The 20,717-nt window shown below is 46.9% G+C and overlaps 1 protein-coding gene across 2 annotated transcripts in view; it reads right to left on the reverse strand.

Moving 5' to 3' along the window:
* LOC125643099 (exocyst complex component 1) overlaps positions 1 to 20,717 on the reverse strand; it is a 59,467-nt gene that overhangs the window by 20,633 nt on the left and 18,117 nt on the right. For both annotated transcript variants that reach the window (XM_048865225.2, XM_075132375.1), the window contains exons 6-10: positions 15,278 to 15,505; positions 14,090 to 14,222; positions 12,291 to 12,400; positions 9,309 to 9,458; positions 7,448 to 7,541 (exon numbers count right to left, since the gene is read on the reverse strand). In XM_048865225.2, coding sequence (XP_048721182.1) covers positions 7,448 to 7,541; positions 9,309 to 9,458; positions 12,291 to 12,400; positions 14,090 to 14,222; positions 15,278 to 15,505 — 715 coding nt within the window. The remainder of the gene's footprint in view (positions 1 to 7,447; positions 7,542 to 9,308; positions 9,459 to 12,290; positions 12,401 to 14,089; positions 14,223 to 15,277; positions 15,506 to 20,717) is intronic.

The raw sequence follows: 20,717 nt of genomic DNA on the forward strand, positions 1-20,717 counted from the left end.
TGGCTGACTTAGAACAACGCTTCCTCAGCTCTCGTCCCCTAATGCCCCTACTCTACTTGTGCTATATTGATGACATCTTCATCATCTGGACCCATGGAAAAGAAGCCCTTGAGGAATTCCACCATGATTTCAACAATTTCCATCCCACCATCAACCTCAGCCTGGACCAGTCCACACAAGAGATCCACTTCCTGGACACTACGGTGCTAATAAACGATGGTCACATAAGCACCACCCTATACCGGAAACCTACTGACCGCTATTCCTACCTACATGCCTCCAGCTTTCACCCAGACCACACCACACGATCCATTGTCTACAGCCAAGGTCTACGATACAACCGCATTTGCTCCAAACCCTCAGACAGAGACAAACACCTAAAAGATCTCTATCAAGCATTCTTACAACTACAGTACCCACCTGCTGAAGTGAAGAAACAGATTGACAGAGCCAGAAGAGTACCCAGAAGTCACCTACTACAGGACAGGCCCAACAAAAAAAATAACAGAACGCCACTAGCCATCACCTTCAGCCCCCAACTAAAACCTCTCCAAAGCATCATCAAGGATCTACAACCTATCCTGAAGGACGACCCATCACTCTCACAAATCTTGGGAGACAGGCCAGTCCTTGCCTACAGACAGCCCCCCAACCTGAAGCAAATACTCACCAGTAACCACACACCACATAACAGAACCACTAACCCAGGAACCTATACTTGCAACAAAGCCCGTTGCCAACTGTGCCCACATATCTATTCAGGGGACACCATCATAGGGCCTACTCACATCAGCCACACAATCAGAGGCTCGTTCACCTGCACATCTACCAATGTGATATGTGCCAGCAATGCCGCTCTGCCATGTACATTGGTCAAACTGGACAGTCTCTACGTAAAAGAATAAATGGACACAAATCAGATGTCAAGAATTATAACATTCATAAACCAGTCGGAGAACACTTCAATCTCTCTGGTCACTCGATTTCTGATCTAAAAGTGACTATTCTTCAACAAAAAAAGTCGAAAACAGACTCCAGCGAGAGACTGCTGAATTGGAATTAATTTGCAAATTGGATACAATTAACTTAGGCTTGAATAGAGACTGGGAGTGGTTGAGTCATTATACTATGTAAAACTATTTCCCCTTGTTTATTTCCCCCCCCCTTCGCTCCCCACTGTTCCTCAGACGTTCTTGTTAACTCCTGGAAATTTGCTGGAATTTGCCCACCTTGATTATCACTTCAAAAGGTTTTCTCTCCCCCCACCCCACTCTCCTGCTGGTAATAGCTCATCTTAAGTGATCACTTTCCTTACAATGTGTATTTTTTCATGGTCTGTGTGTATATAAATCTCCTCACTGTATTTTCCACTTTATGCATCTGATGAAGTGAGCTGTAGCTCACGAAAGCTTATGCTCAAATAAATTGGTTAGTCTCTACGGTGCCACAAGTACTCCTTTTCTTTTTGCGAATACAGACTAACACGGCTGCTACTCTGAAAAGAATATCACACCAGATCAAACCAACAGTACAGCTAGTCCAACAGCCTATCTCTGATGGTAGTCAGTAGCAGATGCTTCAGAGGAAGGTGTGAAACCTTCATGATAGACACTTTCTCCACCCATGGGTACATTACTGTGTGAGTCCCTTTATACTCTTGTCATTGACTCCCCTTTAAGAGGGAAGAGGCTAGGAGGCCCCCTTGCTGCAGGCCTGAGTGGAGGGCTGTGGGAAGCTGTACCCAGAAACAAGAGGGTTGACTCTGGAGGCACGTTTCCTGAGCAGAGGTAGGACCCACAGGCAGAGTGGACTGGGGGAGTGGAACACGGTGGGGAGCTGTCTTGCAGAAGACCTGACGTGGGTGAGCAGAGTCATGGGAAAGAAGCATCTTGGGTGACCCTCAGGTGGATGGCCTGGAGAATGGAAGCCTGGAATAGGGGTGAAAGAACTGGGAACAGACTTCAAACTGACTCGTGGGTGGGTGGTCTAGAAATGATGCCCCTGGAGGAGGGCATGGAAATCTGCTGTGATTTGTACATGTTGTATTTTGGGGGTTGGGGGAGAATGGTTTTATCATGAGGGTTCTGCAGCTTACTGTACATAAATAAACTCTGCCTAGAGGTGGGTCTTTGAATTGGACACTGTAAGACTATATTCCTTTCTATGGGTGAATGAAGGGGAAACTGAGGCAGGCACACTGGTCATGATGCAGCTGGCTATAGGAGGGCACCCCAGGAAGGGGCATCCCTGCTACAATCCCTATGAATTTTTATCCTTCCTCGTGTAACTATAGATATTGCATATAAGTAGCACTGCCTTTCTTGAACCCTGCTTACTTCTTGGCCTCCATAATGTCTTGAGGCAATGAGATCCACAGATAACTGCATATTGTCTGAAATGGACTTCCTGTTCTGATTTCTAAATGTGTAGCCTTTCAATTTGTATTGAATGTCACCTTGCTCTTGTATTATGAGAGAGGGTAAATAGGAGTGTCTGACTTTCTCTATACTGTTCGTTATTTTATATACCTCTATCCTGTCTCTCATTAGATATCTGCCAGCAGTTGTGGGCAGGTGCTTCTGTTCACTGTCTGGCACGCTCACCCTGTGACCCAAGAACCCCTTAATACCAACTGACAAGGGGGTGCAGATGGGTTACAGGACTCTCCTGATTCTGGATTGTACATGCTGGCTCACCAAAGAGTGTCATATGAGGTCTCAGTTGAAAGCCGGTGTCTCACTAGTCATCAATATCATTGTGAAAAGTATGTACAGGTAAAGGTAAGGAGTTATGTATCTGTTCCAGAAAATTATGTTCTTAAGCATGTAATCAAAAAGCAGGTCACCAGATATGCCTTAGACCGGTTCCTGCAGACAGGAGTCAAGAAACATTTCTCTCTCTGTCCGGAAAGTAAATTAAGAATTGTAAGTTAACACAATGGATGCCTATTAACATTTGACTTCGTATGTAAAGAAACAGATGTGAAATCAACAGGAAAGAAAGATACAGGAACAAACAAGCCATGGGGAGATGGGACATTAACCTGTCCATAGGTAAAGATGACAAACTCTGGGTGTATTTCTAGAAGACAAAGAAGACAGCCTGGCCCCCTTCACTGAGGAAGAAAAAGGACAGCACCTCTGCATTCATGAAAGTGGGGTCTCAACCAGATTTGCTTGAAAAAAATGCTAACGAGAACATTGGGTGAGATAAAACTTCTTTAGCCAGGAGGTTAACCTGCTAGTTAAATTTAGTCTCTGGAAAGTGTGTTTTTATAATTTTGTTTTACATGTAAGTGCTCCTTTTCAATATTCTTACTTTCTGTTACTTTGATAAACTTGTTCTTGTTTTCACTATAAATACATTTAAGTGCTGGTTCTGCATTGAATCTTACAAGCTGGTGGGTACTGTTCCTTTAGGAATAGCCAGCCTGATAAGTCTGTTTGTTCAGTGATTAAGGTCCTGGATGGCGCAGGGAACACTCGGAATACTTTGGGTTGGTGTGCGCCCACCACCCCTAAGCTGTACTCAGAGAGCAAGATCTGCAGGGGCCTGGAAGGCAGCGCTTGTGCTGCCATAGGCTGGTGGTTTCAGGGAGCTGATCCATGGCAAACATGCCTTCATGCTAATGGCAGGTAGGGGTGAGGTGTCTCTCAATTCTTGGTCCTGTTGGGGAGCACAACCACCTCCCTCCCCCCATAATGTTTCATGTAAATAGACTTGGTTGAAATTTTTTGACAGCTTTTTCATTGAAAAATGGCTTTTCCAGGGCAATGACACTTTTTCACAGGAACATTTCACAGTGATTGAAATGTTTTCACTTTTCAACACTGTTCTGGAACAAAACACCTGAACAAATTTCATTTCACCACTCCTTCTTACTCCTTCATTCCCAAAAATGGGGGGGGGGGAATTAAAACTGGAAGCCAGGGGGAAGGGAGAGAAGGACTTCTGCTTCCTTTTTTACTCCCCCTCGTTAAACATTAAAAATAAGAAATGGGGAATGTCGTCCTCCTCCTCCTCCTAACAAAATAAACCAATACAAAAATTTTCTATCATAAAACAAAAAAATTCAAAAAAATCTCTTTTATGACACATACTTTTTTTTCAAAGTGGCTCGACATGTACATTTACAATGCTACTCTTCATGATTCCATAAACCCCATTCTATAGAAAGATCCTCATCTGTATGGCCCCTTATGTCTGCATGGGGTCCCATTACAGGATCTGGCCTGGGTGTATCTTATCTATTTCGGCAGTGCCTTTCACCTGGGTATATTCAGCAAGGCAGTGCTCTAGTGTGCTCTAACAACACTGGACTATTTATAAACATTAATTCTAGTCAGATTGTTAAAGTCATCATTCTATAAGGCCTAACATGCTGTACTGATGTAACCCGAAAAATGAATTTAAACAGCTATATTGAGTTCAGCAAGTAACTCTACAATCTCAACTTCCCCTTCTAGTTTTGCTGATCACATGAAATAGCTCCAGTCCTTGTTAGATGATCTGGCAGAGTTTGTACACCTCTTGTGCGTTACATGGGAGAGGGGATGCTAAGAGACAATGGGGAACTGGGGTGAGATGCTGTGCAGCTCCTCGAGGAGGCACAGCACAGAACTTAGTCTGGGGAGAGAGGGGGCTAAAGTGGCTTTAAACCACCTTTGAGTTTTGCTAATCCTGGGTTCCTCCAGGGGCTGCAGACTCCTGGAATAATTTAGACAGTCCTTGGGGGCTAATTTACAGCAACTCCCCTAGGGTGCCCTATGGGTCAAAGAGCTGCCCAGAATCTCCTGTGTGTTGCATGATGCAGCTGCACCCTGGACACTCCCTCTAAGGTGGGACTGGAGAGAGTGTCCTAGGAAAGCAGCCTTACAGCTGTCTTCCACAGGGCCTGTGCCAGAATCCACCCTCTGCTGGTTATGAGGCTGTGGTGCACCATGCACTGCTCTGGGATTGGAGCGGGGTGAGGATCTCCCGACAGGAGACAAGTCGCTGGTGTGCAGTGGAATAAGGAGGACAGCTCTCCAGCAATGGGAGGAGAAGGAGAGCCACTGAGGAGCTTGTGAGCTAACAGAGAACAGTAACCACAAGGAGAGAGGAGGCTCTGAGACACAGGCTGCATGGGTGAGCCACCTTGTCTGCATTTGCGCACGCAAGTGCTTTTCATAATCACTTCGCCAAAGCCTTTGGGATCAAAACACGGTTATTCAGCTGAGCATAAAATGGGAAGAATTCATTCAGCTTTGGGGAACCAATCTGATGCAGCCATGGCAGGTGAAATAACTGAAGCCATGTGTTGCTAGGAAATGCCTGGAAAGATTCCTGCAATTCAAGACAGACCTGGCAAGGTGCAGGCAGTTACGTTTTGTAGACTGAAGGTGCCATGGACGCAGATTTGGAAGACAGGGTAGAGGGTTGCTGCCTGCAGCTGGGACTTGTGGCAGGGAATCAAGAGGGTGGGAATGATCTAACAAAGCCAAGAACAATGTAGTTCTGCCAAGTCTTCCCAAATGAGTCCAGTGTCAAATGGATGCTGTTTAAAGGGAATGGAAATATGGAAAGGAGACGGTGACTGCAGCAGAAGGAAAGTGGGGGTTAGTTGGAAGTGATGCTTTGGGGAAGAAAACCAAAACCCCAGCGTGACTCAGGAACCAAGGATGTATAGAGAAGAAAGCAGGAGCACACCTGCATTCAGAAGGGATGATGGGATATTTGCCCACCCAAGGGAGCCGGAGGTGGGGATCTCACACCACAGGAGACCAGCAAAGGTATACGTGGGTAGGCTGATGTCCAGCAGGCTGATCCAGCGGGAGTTCCACTAGCAGAGCCATTGTGTTGGTGGTTTTAGCCACTGTTCTATCCCTTTGTCTCTGGGTGATGACGGCCACACCAGAGCATGACTACGCTAATGATCCTATCCAAAGAATACAACACTGACTAATCAGGAGCAAAAGGACACAGGTGGAATATTTTACAGTAAACACTAACCCTCAAGAGATGGAGAAAATCAAGGAGGAAGTGCTGGTTCACAAGTTCGGTAGCGTGCTCTTACATAACTAGACAGTCCTTATTGCCGTTTGGCCCCTACAGACACCATCACAGACCACGGGACAGAGAAGAAATGATGACTGGGAAGACGAGCACCTACCCATGGCCCGTATCAGTGATGTTAATGGAGAGGACTCTAGGAACAGCTGAGGAGTTTAAAACTATTGCGGTGACCTGATCCTAGATCCAGTTTACCTCCTGGTGTAATTTAGAGCATTCCCAGCCCCACTGGCTATGGTCTTTAGGGATTGCTGGGATGCAAGGCATTCCAGCCATGCCTAACTTTTCCCCTGGGGGAATTCCCTTTACACCAGGGGCTGCAGGCTGGAAAGGGGCCACACCAGCTCTTTGCCAGCCATAAAGGGGCTGCTTTTTGGCCCATCATTGTGAGAACAGTGCAAAGGACCTGGAGTGGGGCTCGGGAACGAATTATTCCTCCACCCTCAGACCATGCTGTGGGAGAAATGTTTTTCCTAATGCCTCAATGCATTTTGTAAAATATATGTAGACCAACAGATCTGACAGCCATGGAAAGTGCCTTTCATTCCACTTTAGCTCCATCGCAGCAGATTACTACTTACTATCCATGCCCCTGACAGCAATGGGAAACAGCATGGCTTAGCAGTCACTGAAACCATCAGACCCATATGAAGCACTGTGCAAACAACTTCCTCCCATTGCAGAGAGCAATTTATGACACAACACTCTTGGTTTCACCCAACGCTCCTTTCCACTCCTCCCCACACATTGTGGACTTGGATTTTTTTCCCCCTCTTTTCTGTTGGGGAAAATCTAAATGAAACACTTTGTTTTGGAGTCATTTTGATATTGATCTCTGCATCTGCCTGAGCTCTCCCATGCCTTATGGACACTGTAGTTTTTTGATCAGCTGTGTATTAAAGTCAATGCACTGTTCACCTAAGTAAAGTTATGCATACATTTGTGTTTGCAGGGTTGGCAAACGTTAGCACACTTCAGGGAAAAAACAGTATCACAGAATGTTTCTGGGCTTCATCTGCACTACCATACAAACAGGCAGCATTGCATCTCCGGCTCTCTGATGCCTGCAGAAATGCCTATACCTCCCCACAGCAGAGATTTATCCGTGAATTCCTTGAGGGGAAGCCACAAAGAACCCAAAGCTCAGAAGTGACTAAGCAGTACTGAATAAAACCTGCAGCAAATGGTGATACAATGCCCACCTGGTGTAAATCAGCATAACTCCTCTACAGGCAATGGAGCTTTGCCAGTTTGTACAAGCTGAGGACTTGGCCCACAGACGAGAGGGGAAAACCCACTCAAGGAACTGATAGTTTGGGGAAGGGAGCGGGGGTACAATTCCTCTGTGTATCCCACTTACAAATCAATCACCATCCCGCAGCACTGAATCACTTACATTCCTTTGTTTTTCCCAGGAACAGCATTCTGGCCAGCTCGAAAAAAGCTTTGATTTCCCTCTTGTAGAGTCTGCTAAGATTCCAGGCATAGACCTGGAAGAGGAAGGAATGGGTGGAAATGCCAGTGGGTCTCTCTCTTGACTCTGTGCAGCTCCCCATCTCAATCACTAGCAAGCCATTCTCAGCAGTCTCTACACTGTGCCTGATACAAAGCCTACTGAAGTCAGTGGAAACATTCCTGTGGACCTCGATGGGTTTTGGAGCAGGCCTTTGGGAGAGCTGTGGAACTGCTCATAAAAACCTGGGAAGGGAAGAACCCAGCTGCTCAGCACTGAAGCCCGTTCTAAAGTCGTGCCGTTCGCTAGCTTCAGCGAGCAGGGTTGTTGAATCGCAAAGACTCCGGCACCCAGACTATGCCACAGCAAGCACACTGTGCCGTGGACAATAGCATCGGCTTGGACTTTGTCTTCCATGAGGGTGAGCTACAATGTCCCCTCTAATTTTTGACAGGCCGTGTGTGCAAAAAATTTCTTCTGTGCAAATTGTTGGGCTTCTGGGCAAATTTTTGTGTGCAGATGTTTTGCCATGTGCACGGGGTTTAGGATCTGTGTGCGCGCGCACAGCTTAGAGGGAACAGTGGCTCTACCCCTAAACATGAAAGCACAGCTTCCAGCATCCTTCCCGGCTCTTGTTTTCGGCAAACAAGACAGTCCCACGGTAAGCAGCACACTTGTCACTGAAGGACTGCCTTCCAATTGCACACTTGGCTTTCACAAGCTATGTAGCCTCAGAGACAGACAGTACTTCGATGGGAAACCTCGAGAGCAGTGATACTCAGACCTCAGTGAATCAGGAGCCAAGTCAACGATCAACATTGCCCAAAAGAACCACTGTAGTGTGAATTCATTGTTTTCATTTAATATAAATAAAATAAACTCATTCCTATATATATGCTTCTCACAGCAAAATGACTGACCAAGCATTCTATAACTGGTTGATAACACAGTAAAAGCATCCTGATTGGTTAATAATGAAATCACGCAGTGTTTTAATACCATGTGCTGCAAAGAGCCGCAGGAGACGCATTGAAGAGCCACTTGGGGCTTCCAAGCCTCAGTCTGAGGATCACTGCTCTAAAGGGGAGCAGCAGGGAGCTGTGCTGGTGATTTAGCAGGTGCTACTGTTCTTTTAGTCTGAGCAATGGAGGAATGCCCCAGCATGGTATGAGGGGGTGCTGTCTTTCTGATCAGATGTAGATACTGGCCTTCATTGAATACTGAGGGGCCCTTGTGTGTTTGATACTCTCAGGGATTAAACCTCATCGGGCATTCTTTTATCCCACTCTGATGGTTGCTATGCTGCAGGGCTGGAACTCCGATCTGGGTTCAGTCCCTGGCTCTAACATAGATGCCTATGCAAATTTGGGTAGTTCACTGTAAAATGGGGATAACGCTACCTTTGCCTGTCTTGTCTACTTATGCTACAAGCGTCTCTAAGTAGAGATTGTCTGTCTGTTACTATGAATGTGCCCATGGCCTGGCATCATGAGGCTCTGATCTCAGCTGGGGAAATTCATATAACGATGACTATTCTTGAATAGTGTCCTCATTCAGAAAACAGGGCATAGCTTTAAGCCAAAGCCCAAAAGACTTTACATAAAATACTGTTGTGAATAAAAGTGATATTTTCATGGTTATTTCTTCATTTAATCTCTATATGGCCATGTCTATATTAAAAGACCACAGCTTAGATTGCCAACCCAATTAAAAACATCCCACTTAAGTGGAATAATGTAGGATTATTTATTGTTACCCCTCCATGGCTGATGTTGCACTGGATATTTCAGCTGCGAGGCCGTACCTTTGGGAGATCATTGAACAGGATCGGGTTGGCATTCTTCAGCCAGGCCATAAGTGGAGTGTAAGGTAGCAGGTCATCATGGTAGGGCCCATGGGTGGGTGAAATTAGCTTGCTAGCCAGCTGCATTTGAGTAGGAACTTGACCATTTCCCTGAAACAACAGAAAGAGCAAAGCCTAGCTCAATAAAATCATTCATATGCAGCACTTGGCAAATTTAAACAAATCTCTTCCGGATTGCTTGCGAAGCTCCAGTTCTGAACAGGGGTGCTGGAACAATTTGTATAGTGGGGGTGCTGAGAGCCATTGAACCAAGCTGTAAACCCTGAATATAATGGAAACTGCTTTAAGAGAAGGGGTGCGGCCATGCCCCTACTTCCAGAACCTATGGTTCTGAAAACATTTGAGAAGCCATAAGTTACTTGGGAGAGCAATGTTAAAAACCACTATGGCCATGTATCTACACTTACTGCTTCAACAGTATAGCTATGCTATGACAGCAGGGTGGATGCAGCTTATTGGTGCAAAGATGGGCTATTCCCAGGATAGCTTATTCCATCACCACCACCCCTCAAGGAAATAAGCTATTCTGGTATAGCCAGTATAGCTGCATCTACACTAGAGGCTTTTGCTGGCATAGTTATGTTGGTGAGGGACCACACCTCTTCACGCCACTGACCGACGTAGCTATGCCGGTAGAAGTCTGTACTGCAGATGTGACCTATGTTGCATCCAGTTGTAGGGGAACAGGGCTGAACAAAGTGATAAGCTGGGAATGTCTGGTCAATCTGCAGTGGGAAACTAAACTGAGAAGCCCCATTTGTGACGCTGGATCTTAGCGGGAGAAACAGAAAAGTTTGTTCATCTTAAATTCAGCGTCTACTTATGAGGACCCACATTGTGCAATCAGATCTGCGCAGGTACAAGGATCTGGATAGGTGGACCTGACTGCAGGCCCAGGATAGCATAGTGCAGGCTACTGCAAGGCATTCTCTCAGGCTGCTAGGGAGACAAGTTGGGGGAGGAGAAGTTGAAGGGCAATTACAATCTCTGGCCCTCACCATTTCCAAAGGGAAGTTTAAAAGGGAGGGGAGAAAACAGGGCGTTGGCAAAGCAAGACAGCATTCAATAAAATAACCCTTAGTATTGACTCCAAGCATAAATCCTTGTGTTATGTGTGTGATTAGTCACACTCAGAATCTAGAAAACTAGATATGGGCCATTTCGCAGTGAGCCATAGTTAACACAGCTATTTCCAACAGCACAGTAGAGCAGTGGTTCTCAACCAAGGATACGTGCACCCCTGGGAGTACACAGAGCTCTTCCAGGGTTACATCAACTCACCTAGATGTTTGCCTACAACAGGCTACATAAAAAGCACTAGCAAAGTCAGTACACACTAAAATTTCATACAGACAGTGACTTGTTTATACTGCTTCTGTATATTATACACTGAAATGTAAGTACCATATTTATATTCTTAATTTATTTTATAATTATATAGTGAAAATGAGAAAGGGAGAAAATTTTCAGTAATAATATGCTGTGACACTTTTGTATTTTTGTGTCAGATTTTGTAAGCAAGTGGTTTTTAAGTGAGGTGAAACTTGGGGTATGCAAGACAAATTAGACTCCTGAAAGGGATATGGTAGTCTGGAAAAGTTGAGAGCCGCTGCAGTAGAGTACTTAGAATCCACTCTCTGCAGACAATAGTATCCAGGCATGGGCCTGATGGAGTCTCATCTCAATATGGTCACAGCTGCGTGAGACCAGAATCAGGACCCAAGTCTGTTTCTGACAAACAATATTCAATAATGATGTGGCATTATTTAGTGGCATATACTTTAGTCTTTAAATAGGCATGAGAAGGAGGAAACGTGACCCAGATTTCTGTGCTCTTAGGAATGGAATTTGAGTCCCACTCCAGAGAGAGAGCCCAGAACGGAATGTCTATGCTCTCCTGGAACTGACCCCTTCTCCTTTACAAACCTCTGCTTTGTCCAGTCCCAGCCGAGTAGATCCCCTCCCGAATCTAATGTAGATGTTTTAAGGTGACTTTTTGAAGGGATTTGGGTTTGTGCTCCCCCCTCTTCATATATAAAGAAAGCGAGAAAGGTGTTGTTTTCCTTTCCCTGCCCCTGCCAAAACAGGAGATTTCTGCTTATTTTTTAATCTAGCAATAGCAGGAGTCTCACACTTCAAATGAAGGTGCAAGTAATTGGAGACTTAAAGACATACTTTCTCCGAAGCATTCATTAGGCTCCGAAGTTAAATGGTTGTGGACAAAAACGAAGCTATAAACAAGCTGATTAATATCCCTTCCTTTCTCAATTGCCGCAACCAGGGGCATGCACAAGGAGGGGCAAGCAGAGGCACGTGCCCCTCCCCCCCATAATTGGCCTGGGGCACAAAACTTCTCTGGCCCCAGAGAGCTCCTGCCAGGGCTGGGGTGGTGGGGACCAGCGAACTCCTCGGGGGTGGGGATGGGGGTGGGCACAGAATGTGTCTCTCCAAAAGGGGTCAAATTTAAATTCCTGCGCATACCCCTGGCCGCAGCTTTCAGTCTCTTCCCTCTTGTGATGTTATCATTTCATTAGTTTCCAGTAAACGTAGAGTCCTACAAGCTAATTGGGACCTAAGTTTCTAATGTCTATAGGAAATCGGGGAGGGACAATCACTTCTTTAAAAAAAGTGTCGTTCAGGGTTAAGCCTTTTTTAAATCTGACTGTGGCAAGACAGTGGCATGGGAGGACAGTTCTCCAGATCAGTAAATATGTGCAACACTGCCCCCCTGTAAAAGACTCAGTCCAAAGAAGGTTTGTTTAGGTGTGTGTAAAAAAGAGCTGGGGAAGGCACCGGTGTCTTTTAACTCTTTCTGTGCCTGTTTTTAGGGTAGCACTTTTTATACCTCCAACATTGCTTTGCCAAAATAGTAATTCCTTTCAGTGTTTAACACATACCACGGCCAGCTTGGGGTTAACCTACCTGCAGTTCAAAGATGCTTGTAATATGGCTGATGAAACTGTTTTCAAAGTTCTGCTTCAGTGTTTCAAACATGATCAACTGTTCTGCTATGGCCTGCAGCTTCCGGTAACCTTGAGTTAAGGAGGAGAAGGCTGACATAACGAGAGACTGCACACACAGCACTGTGCCCAAAGACACATCAGTCATGAAAGTGACAAATATGACAGGTCTCAGAGACGTGCAGTTTTGAAGAAATACTCTCATCCAAACCCAAAAGGAGTGAAATATTCACTGCAGCACTAAAATAAGGACAGAGCTTGAGTTAAAAAAAATATGCATTCACAGTACACCGCTAGCTGTCCGTCTTCATGTGCAAATATCCAGTTTCTGTACGATGCGCTCACTGCCCTTTCCTGCACAAATGAAGCATATCACTGCACCCATGGGGTTTTGAAATCAGACCCACAGTGTATTATTCTAAAGGAGGAAATAATTCCCCAACACTCGTATAAATACAACTGGGCTGCCTCTTGGTTCTGTGTTAAAAACAAGCTTCTGTTAGCTCTTTTCCTAAATATAAGACCAGATAAGCAGTCAGCATATAGATGGCTCCTGGCTGCACACTGTTCCAATGTATTTAGGGAAAAGGGAGCTAAAGCTTAACTTAAGCTTGCTTTAGCAATGCTTTCCCCTACCCCATAACATATACAGACAGAGAGGGGGCTGGCTAATTCTATGACCTGGAGGAGTAGAACCCTTTCCTTCTGATTTCTTTCTTCACGAATATGCACTGATAGGGCTGCCCTGGCAATCCCAACCTTTTCCCTGGCTGTGAAAACAGCAAGTTCAGGATGACAGACAACACCAGAGTGTGCTTGTAAGGTCTGTTGGAGGTTTATACTGAAGGTCTTAGAGTAACCTCCAGCATGTCTCCTAGAAGAGCATTACCCCTTACAAGTAGCTCCCCCAGCTAACATCCAGCATTGGTACCATCCACTGTCAGAAGGCAGGATACTGGGTTAGGTGGACCATGGGTCTGACCCAGTATGGCCGTGCTTATGTTCTTAACATGTACCTCCACCACTCTAACCACATTCAGCTCTCCATGGGCATCAGCCCTATACCACTGAAGATCCCAACACCCCAAACTGGCAGGTCAAGGCCAGTCAGGAGTGGAATACCACTGACTGGCAGCCCAAGTAAATGATTGAGAACAGAGCTCACTAAGGATGTGGGGAGATGAAATTTGGTGCAGAGAGAAAAGTTTGAGGTTTTGATTCCAGTCTAACACGGGTTTGTGTTGAAGTAAGAAAGCAGGATACGCATCCCTCACATCAGAAAATAAAGTGAAGTAATGTCCCACGAGTGCATGGCACTTCAGATGGGACTGGAGGAGAACAGACAAGTCAAGTGAAGCCTGGGAGTGGTGGAAAGGTCAGGTCAAACACAGGAGGTTCCTGCGCTGTAGCCAGTTTTATGTCTGAGAATGCTGAGGTCCGAGGAGGTGAAGTAACTTGAACAATGAGTCTGGGATCTCATACTCATTCCTTCCAGGATTTTGCTCCAGTTGAGTGTTTGAATTCAGGGCTTCCTTCTGTTTTAGAGCTTTGCCTCAGCCAACCTGCAGGTGAAGGGTTTGGGACAGTCCCTGGAAATCCAGAAGGCCATGATTCAGAGGAGCACCTGATGGCCCAGTGACTCAGTGAGCCTATGCAAATGTTGGACAATACAGTGCTGTGCTCTGTGGCAGCTCACGTAACTGTAAGCCAATGGGGCTGATAAGGCACAAAAGGTGGCGGTTAGCTTCTACTCCTACTCACCGGGCTGTATCTGAACGTTCATGCAGCTGGAGAGAGCTTCCGCTGCTGCAATGCAGGCCTTCACTTTGCTGGGGCTAGAGAGGTCGCCCTGGCTCAGAACCTGGCGGTGCGTCTCCCTAAGGTCCAGGTCACTCTAATCAAAAACCCAAGAGAACTGATTTAATGCTTGCTGCCTCCCTATCCCTCCTCCCCTCACCAGCATCCGAGCTTGGTGTCCTATACCCTGTGTGCACATATGAAGGATGGACACTCTCACTGTTTTAAGTGGCACAGTGTTACATTAAACTGCCAGGCTGCATTCTCAGTCAAATGCATCGTGCTGCCATTTCCCCTTCAAAAATAATAGTGCACCATAAAAACAGCAGAACTCCCAAATGGGATCATGGCAAGGGAAAGCCTAGGGATCCAAATCACAGAGCAGGGCTCCACAGTGCTAGGGGCTGTACAAACACATAACACACAGACAGTCCCTGCTCCCAGGAGATTACAAGTTAGAGAGGATTGCTGGAGTCCATGAAGCCAGGGGCAACTATTTTAGCATCAGATTGCTACCTCAGCAGCAGTGCAAAAACAGCATGCCAGTGTTCTTGTTTACCATATGAGTGACCTATTTATAACAGGAGAGACAGCACAATCCTGGAAGCTGATTGGCTGGTGAGGAGATAAGAAGAATTTCAGGCAAACATGGTCCAGAAAAATCAAACATTTCTCTCCCTCCCCCTACCACAAATATGACCCTTGTTGATAGTATCTGCATCCTGTGCTGCAATGCAATTAAAGAGTTAATGCTTTAGCTGTCGGTATGCCCAGGCATAGTGCTGAGGATCTATGTCATTGCTGATAAAGCAGTGGTCTTTGTTGTGAACTCATGGGCCTCTCTGTGCTCCTTTCGGCTGCATGGTCAGCTAGCAGCGTGACGCATCCAGCTGTCTGTGTTCTGTGAGACTCTCTGCTTCCAGCCATGTCACTTCTGCTGTACCTGGGCCACCCCCCTCATTTTAAATCTGAGCAGTGTGTCCATCACCATAGTATCTAGGCCTCAAAGAACTGCCCTGCTCCCTCACTTCTAAACCAGACAGGCTGGGAGCCCTGTGGAAGGCAGGTCTGGATCAGGCTCCCTAAGCCCAGTGGGAGTCTGTCCTCTGACTTCAGTGGGCCATGCATCAGTCCCTCTGTGACTTCACCTACCGTGAGGAAGAGAATCTCGCTCATCAGCTTCTCATGGTTGGAGTCTATCTGGTGCAGCAAGGAGTTCCCCTGCTGGATGTGATCCATCTGCTGCTTCACGCTCCCCAGCAGCTCATCGTAAACCTGCAAGGTCTCCTCCACTTTGGCAACCTCTGCCAGGGCCTCGTCGATGGAGCCCATCAGCAGTGTCACCTGCTTCTCGGAAGAGATGATGGCCTGGAGATTGGTCTGTGAACAAGAGAAGCAGAGTGCTCTGGTACAGCACAATGCCAGTGCAGTGATGGGTGCTGTGGTCGGCTTACACTCACATACATGCAGACACTTTGATCACTAGTGAGGATCAAACACAGGGACGTCTGCAAGAAAGCCACCAGGCCTCTGCCACTTGGGCCAAAGCAGAACTCCTTTGGTGGCAATGTGCAACAGCTTGTTAAAATGACTGGGGTCCACCCCTAGAGGTAGACATTGTCACACACTCTCTCTCTCTCTCTCTCTGTCAGTGTATCCTATTTATACCCAGCTAAAATAAAACGCCTTTGCATTACTGCCATAGCAGCAGAGATTTCTGGAGACCATGCCATGCCATGGGGTTCTGCTGTGTGCCCTGCAAGGTTCTGAGGGTCCGACATGTCCACAGCACCAGCTCAGAATATGAAGGCAAGTGGCATGGCAGCTTCTGAACCACTCATGCAAACACAAGACCCTTCCCTAGATACAGCCTTTGAGGGCCTTGAAGTGATATTATGCCAGGGAAATGTTGCCCGCTGGGTGTGGGCGAAGCACATTCCTTGTGTATTCCTACAGGATGCCAAGCTCCACGGCATTTTGTAGTAGCCACCTTCCTTCCCACTCAGAGGAATTTTCCTGCCGCCTTCAGTGGGGCTGCCGGAGGGAATCCAAGATGGCAGTTCATGGGTGGGGCTATCTCAATTTGTGTGCTGTGAGATTTCATGGGACCTGTGCCATCCAGGGATATGAAGTATCACAAAGTAGGTCCACTCCCATAATAATTTCAATCTGACACATTGTCTAAGGGTCACGTGCTGTCCCAACAGCACAGCCTAGATAGCCAGGTCTTGCACTGGAGAGATCCATTGGATTGAGAGAGGAAGTGAACAGACCTTCCTCCTCAGGCAGGGGAGAGGTTCTGCTTCTGTATATGCAGTTTAAGGCCATATCCATCACACACACGTGTGCTCTCAGCCTCACCCACCCCAAGACACACAAAGGAAGGCTCTATGCTGCTTTCTCTCCAGCCTGTCCATGCCTCTGCTCCTTAATGCAGCTCCCCGGGCCCTCCAATTCCAGGCAGCTGCTGCAGAGTGCCCCACAGCCCCTGAGCTGGCTGCTGCCCCAGAGAGATGGGGGAGAACAGGAGGCCCTGCAAGAGCCCCAGCCACTACCAGCCCAAGGAGAAAAAAGGAAATAGCAACTCCAGCAGAGTAGCTGGAACCGCCACAGCTACCTCTTCGAGTCGACTCCACAAAGAGCAGAGGAAAGAAGGGTGCTGTAGGGCTGGTGATGGCACCTGGTTTTCCTACAGGGCCATGGGTGCTCTGCTACTGCCTGCTCCTTGTGGGGGGGACACACTGGGGGCAGCAGTGATGACTGGCTCATTGCTCTGCTGGAGCTCTTGCTCCCCTTCACTTCCCAAGGGTGAGTGTTGACTCCAGGGCACTACGTGACCCTATAGCCAGCTTTACCCATGGCCATAGTTCTCTGCATTCCCACAAAAGTGTCTGACCCAGGCCATCATGAGGAGGCACGCAAATTCCGAGCCAATAGCCGCCACACACACGGCTTCCTATTCTGATGGTGGAATTAATGAAGTTAAATCATGCATGACGTGTACATATATATAAGAAAATGGGAGGCACTATTAGCCTCAAGAGGTCTTAGACATTTGCTTTGACAGAGCATGGAGTTATAATTGCTTGTTAATCATCACTGACAAGATCTGTTAGAGATTAACTGGTTTTGAAAAGGTTATTGTATCATAGCCACTGGTTGAAGCACCATGTTGGGTATCAAATAAGATAATCGATAGATACAGGCCTGGGAGGACTGAGGTTTCTGGCCTGTTGTTTTTCTCTTTTAAATGAGTTTGTCTTTATTAATATTAAAATTAGGTGGTGAGTTTTTTATTAAATAAAAAGCAACATCAACAGAAGCATCTGTGCCCCCACAGTAAACACAAGCAGTGCTTTGCAATCATGAAGGCCACAAAGGAAAGGAGACAGAGGTTCTGTAAATCGACAACAGGCCTGGCTTCTTAGAGAAGCTAGAAGGGACTGTGTGATGGGGTGTTCACCCCATACCAGAAAGGAAGGGGTTAAAAGCAGCCTAGGGAAGCAGTGCAGGGAGCAGCCAATCAGAGAGAGGCTGCACAGAGCAGCCAATCAGGGCCCAGCAGGCTGATGTAAAAAGGAGCTGCTGGGCAGAGCAGGGTCAGTTGCTGTAGCGAGCCTAAGGAGAGAGGATTGTGTTTCTAATAGCCTGCAGGAAGGTAGCACCTTGGACAGAGCAGGTGCTGGCTGGCTGCTGGGACTTGTGGATTGGAGGTCCTGAGAAGAGTGCAAAGAAGGTGCTGGGGCCCATGGGGAAGTGGCCCGGGGAAGTGGCCCAGGGAATTGAAGCAGTTCTGATGGAGAAGTTAAAGAGAGGCAGCAGGAGGCTTCTATAGCCAGGGTCCCTGGGCTGGGCCTGGAGTAGTGGGTGGGCCCAGGTCCCCTCTTCTCACAACTGCAGGAGTGGCTTGACAATAGAACTAGGAGATACTTCTCCCCCACCCCCCTGCACAGGGGAAAACATGGATGGTGACATGGCTGGAGGGCTGAGTCATGAAGAGGACACTGCCGTTCTTGGACTGAGGTGAGTCTGTAGGAGGAGAAAGCGCTGGGAGCGGCACTACCAGGTGAGGGCGTGCTGGCTCAGAAAGCTAATCTGTGTGATGGTGGGTAGGAAGTGCCACTCTGGTGAGGGAATTCTGTTACAAGCTGCCCTAGACCCAAAGGAGGTTAGTCTACAGAGCCTCACTGAAGGAAGACCTCATTGCTGCTCCCCTGAAGGGATGTGTTGGCTGCCACTTCCTGCAGCTCCCATTGGCCGGGAATGGCAAACCGCAGCCACTGAGACCTGCCGGGGGCTGTGTATGCGGATGATCAACGTCAGCAAAATGTCTCATGGCCCGCAATCAGATTACCTTGATGGGCTGCAGGTTGCCCACCACTGCCATAGGGGCACCGCGCATACCTGTCTGTCCCACACATGGTGCCATTTTAGGAGAGGCATTGCTTGAAGCTGGTGGGCTTGGCCTCAGCCAAAAACAAAAAGACCCACAATGGAGCAGGGAAGATTCAGTGCAGCCCTAAAGAAAACAAAGACCTGAAAACTGGGCAAAGAGCCTGCCACTCGCCCCTTGAACTCTAATAAAGCCATGTATAAAGAGAAGAAAGGGCAAGCTTTCCTACAAGCGCCTGATGGGAGTGATGACAGACACCACTGAGCTTCTGCTTCGTCAACCTCCACACCCCTACCCATGCTCAGAAGGAACTGAGTAGCATTTGGGGCTTTGTGTGTGGCTCCATGCAGGTTCTTATCTCAAAGACCCACAAAAACTAAGGCAGGCAACTTTTCCTCCCTCTCTGAAAGTTCTTGGAAGCTGCCGGATTACAAACCAGTGTAATTTCCCCATTGCTGCTCAGCTGCCTTTGTGTCTCAGATTTCCAGCCTCACTGCAGTGGCTCCAGGCTACGCTCCTAAAGATTCCAACTGACATTTTGTTTTTTATTAAGTGCTACTAAATTATAGCCATAAACCTCCAGCAAGCCTGTCACTGCTGTCCCTTCTGATTTTCTTATTAGGGCTTTTCAGAGCCTTGGGACTTTGCCTTTAGCAAAGTGGCACCAATCAAACTGGCAGAAGAACTGCTAGAAGGGACAGCTCTCTGGAGAAATATTGCTCAGGTAATGATAATAACTCTACTGCATGAGACGTCTCCGAGTTTCAGAAACGCATATGGATTTAAGAATGCCCTGGAAATCGGTGAGTGAACTAGGTATCAAGGTACAAACTGGCGCTCCAGGCCTCACAAATACAATGGCCACCGTCTCACTCGCCACAAAATTTTAGCAACATTTTGTTAATGTTTGCAAAGTGCTTCAAGATCCCTAGATGAAAGGTGCTCTAAGAAGAACAGTGTTTGTTGTTGTTATGCTGTAGGCAGTATATGAGCATATGCATGACTCAGTTGTACACAATAATATTAATACTTTTTGATAAATGCCACATTTATATTTATCAAAATAAGTGTTAATAATTATTTATCAGTTAATGGTCCTTTTAAAATAATGCACTTTGCAGCACCTTTCATTTCCAAGAACTTAACCAATATTTATTATGTACCCTTGGAAGATAGGTATTGCTATCCCTAATTTACTGATGGGGAAATTGAGGCACAGAGCAGTATGTGACTTGCCCAGGAGCACACAGATGTTGTTTGCTGTTAGAAACAGATCTCAGGAGTTCTGCTTCTCAGATCTAAGGACTACATACCAAAGTACAAAGAAGGCAAACTGGTATGAAGCGACATAGAAACACAGGTTTGGAATAGAGAAAACATAAAGAAACACAAAGCAAAACGGATTTAGGATTTTGTGGATTCTGATAAATTTTAGGTTATTTCTTCTATTTTGTTTTTTGGTTTTTTAGTTATCTAACTATAAAATCCAGTGGAACCAGAAATGTTGCTGTATTGTAAGTGCTCTAAATCAGCGGTTCTCAAAGCCGGTCTGCTGCTTGTTCAGGGAAAGCCCCTGGTGGGCTGGACTGGTTTGTTTACCTGCCGCGTCCGCAGGTTCGGCCGATCGCGGCTCCCACTGCCCGCGGTTCGCCGCTCCAAGCCAATGGGGGCTGCAGGAAGCGGCGCTGGCCAAGGGACGTGCTGGCTGCCCTTCCCGCAGCCCCCATTGGCCTGTAGCGGCGAGCCGCGATCGGCCGAACCTGCAGATGTGGCAGGTAAACAAACCGGTCCAGCCCACGAGGGGCTTTCCCTGAACAAGTGGCGGACCGGCTTTGAGAACCGCTGCTCTAAACAAGCATCTCTTCACGTTCCCTCCAGTACTTAGAGACATAAGATGTCTTCCAGGGAAATGTAATAAAATACAGGAACATTAAATAAATGGAATAAAACACAGCAGCTTTTTCTTTTCCACATGCAGTGTCTCCTGTTATTTGAGCCTCTCGCCTGTCAATCATTCCCTTGCTCTTTCACATGCTACCTCATCCTCTCGCCTCCCCCTCAATTCCATTCTTTCCTGGTCCTCTCCTCCCAGCCTTCCCGCTCTCCATGTCTCTCAGGCCTTGTCCTCACTGGGTTCTTACCTCAGGGAAGTTCATACATACTAGCGCCCCCAAGGTAAAAATGGCACTTTTTTGAGCA

Source organism: Caretta caretta, chromosome 9 (genome assembly GCF_965140235.1).
Source record: "Caretta caretta isolate rCarCar2 chromosome 9, rCarCar1.hap1, whole genome shotgun sequence".
Taxonomy (NCBI): Eukaryota; Metazoa; Chordata; order Testudines; family Cheloniidae; genus Caretta; species Caretta caretta.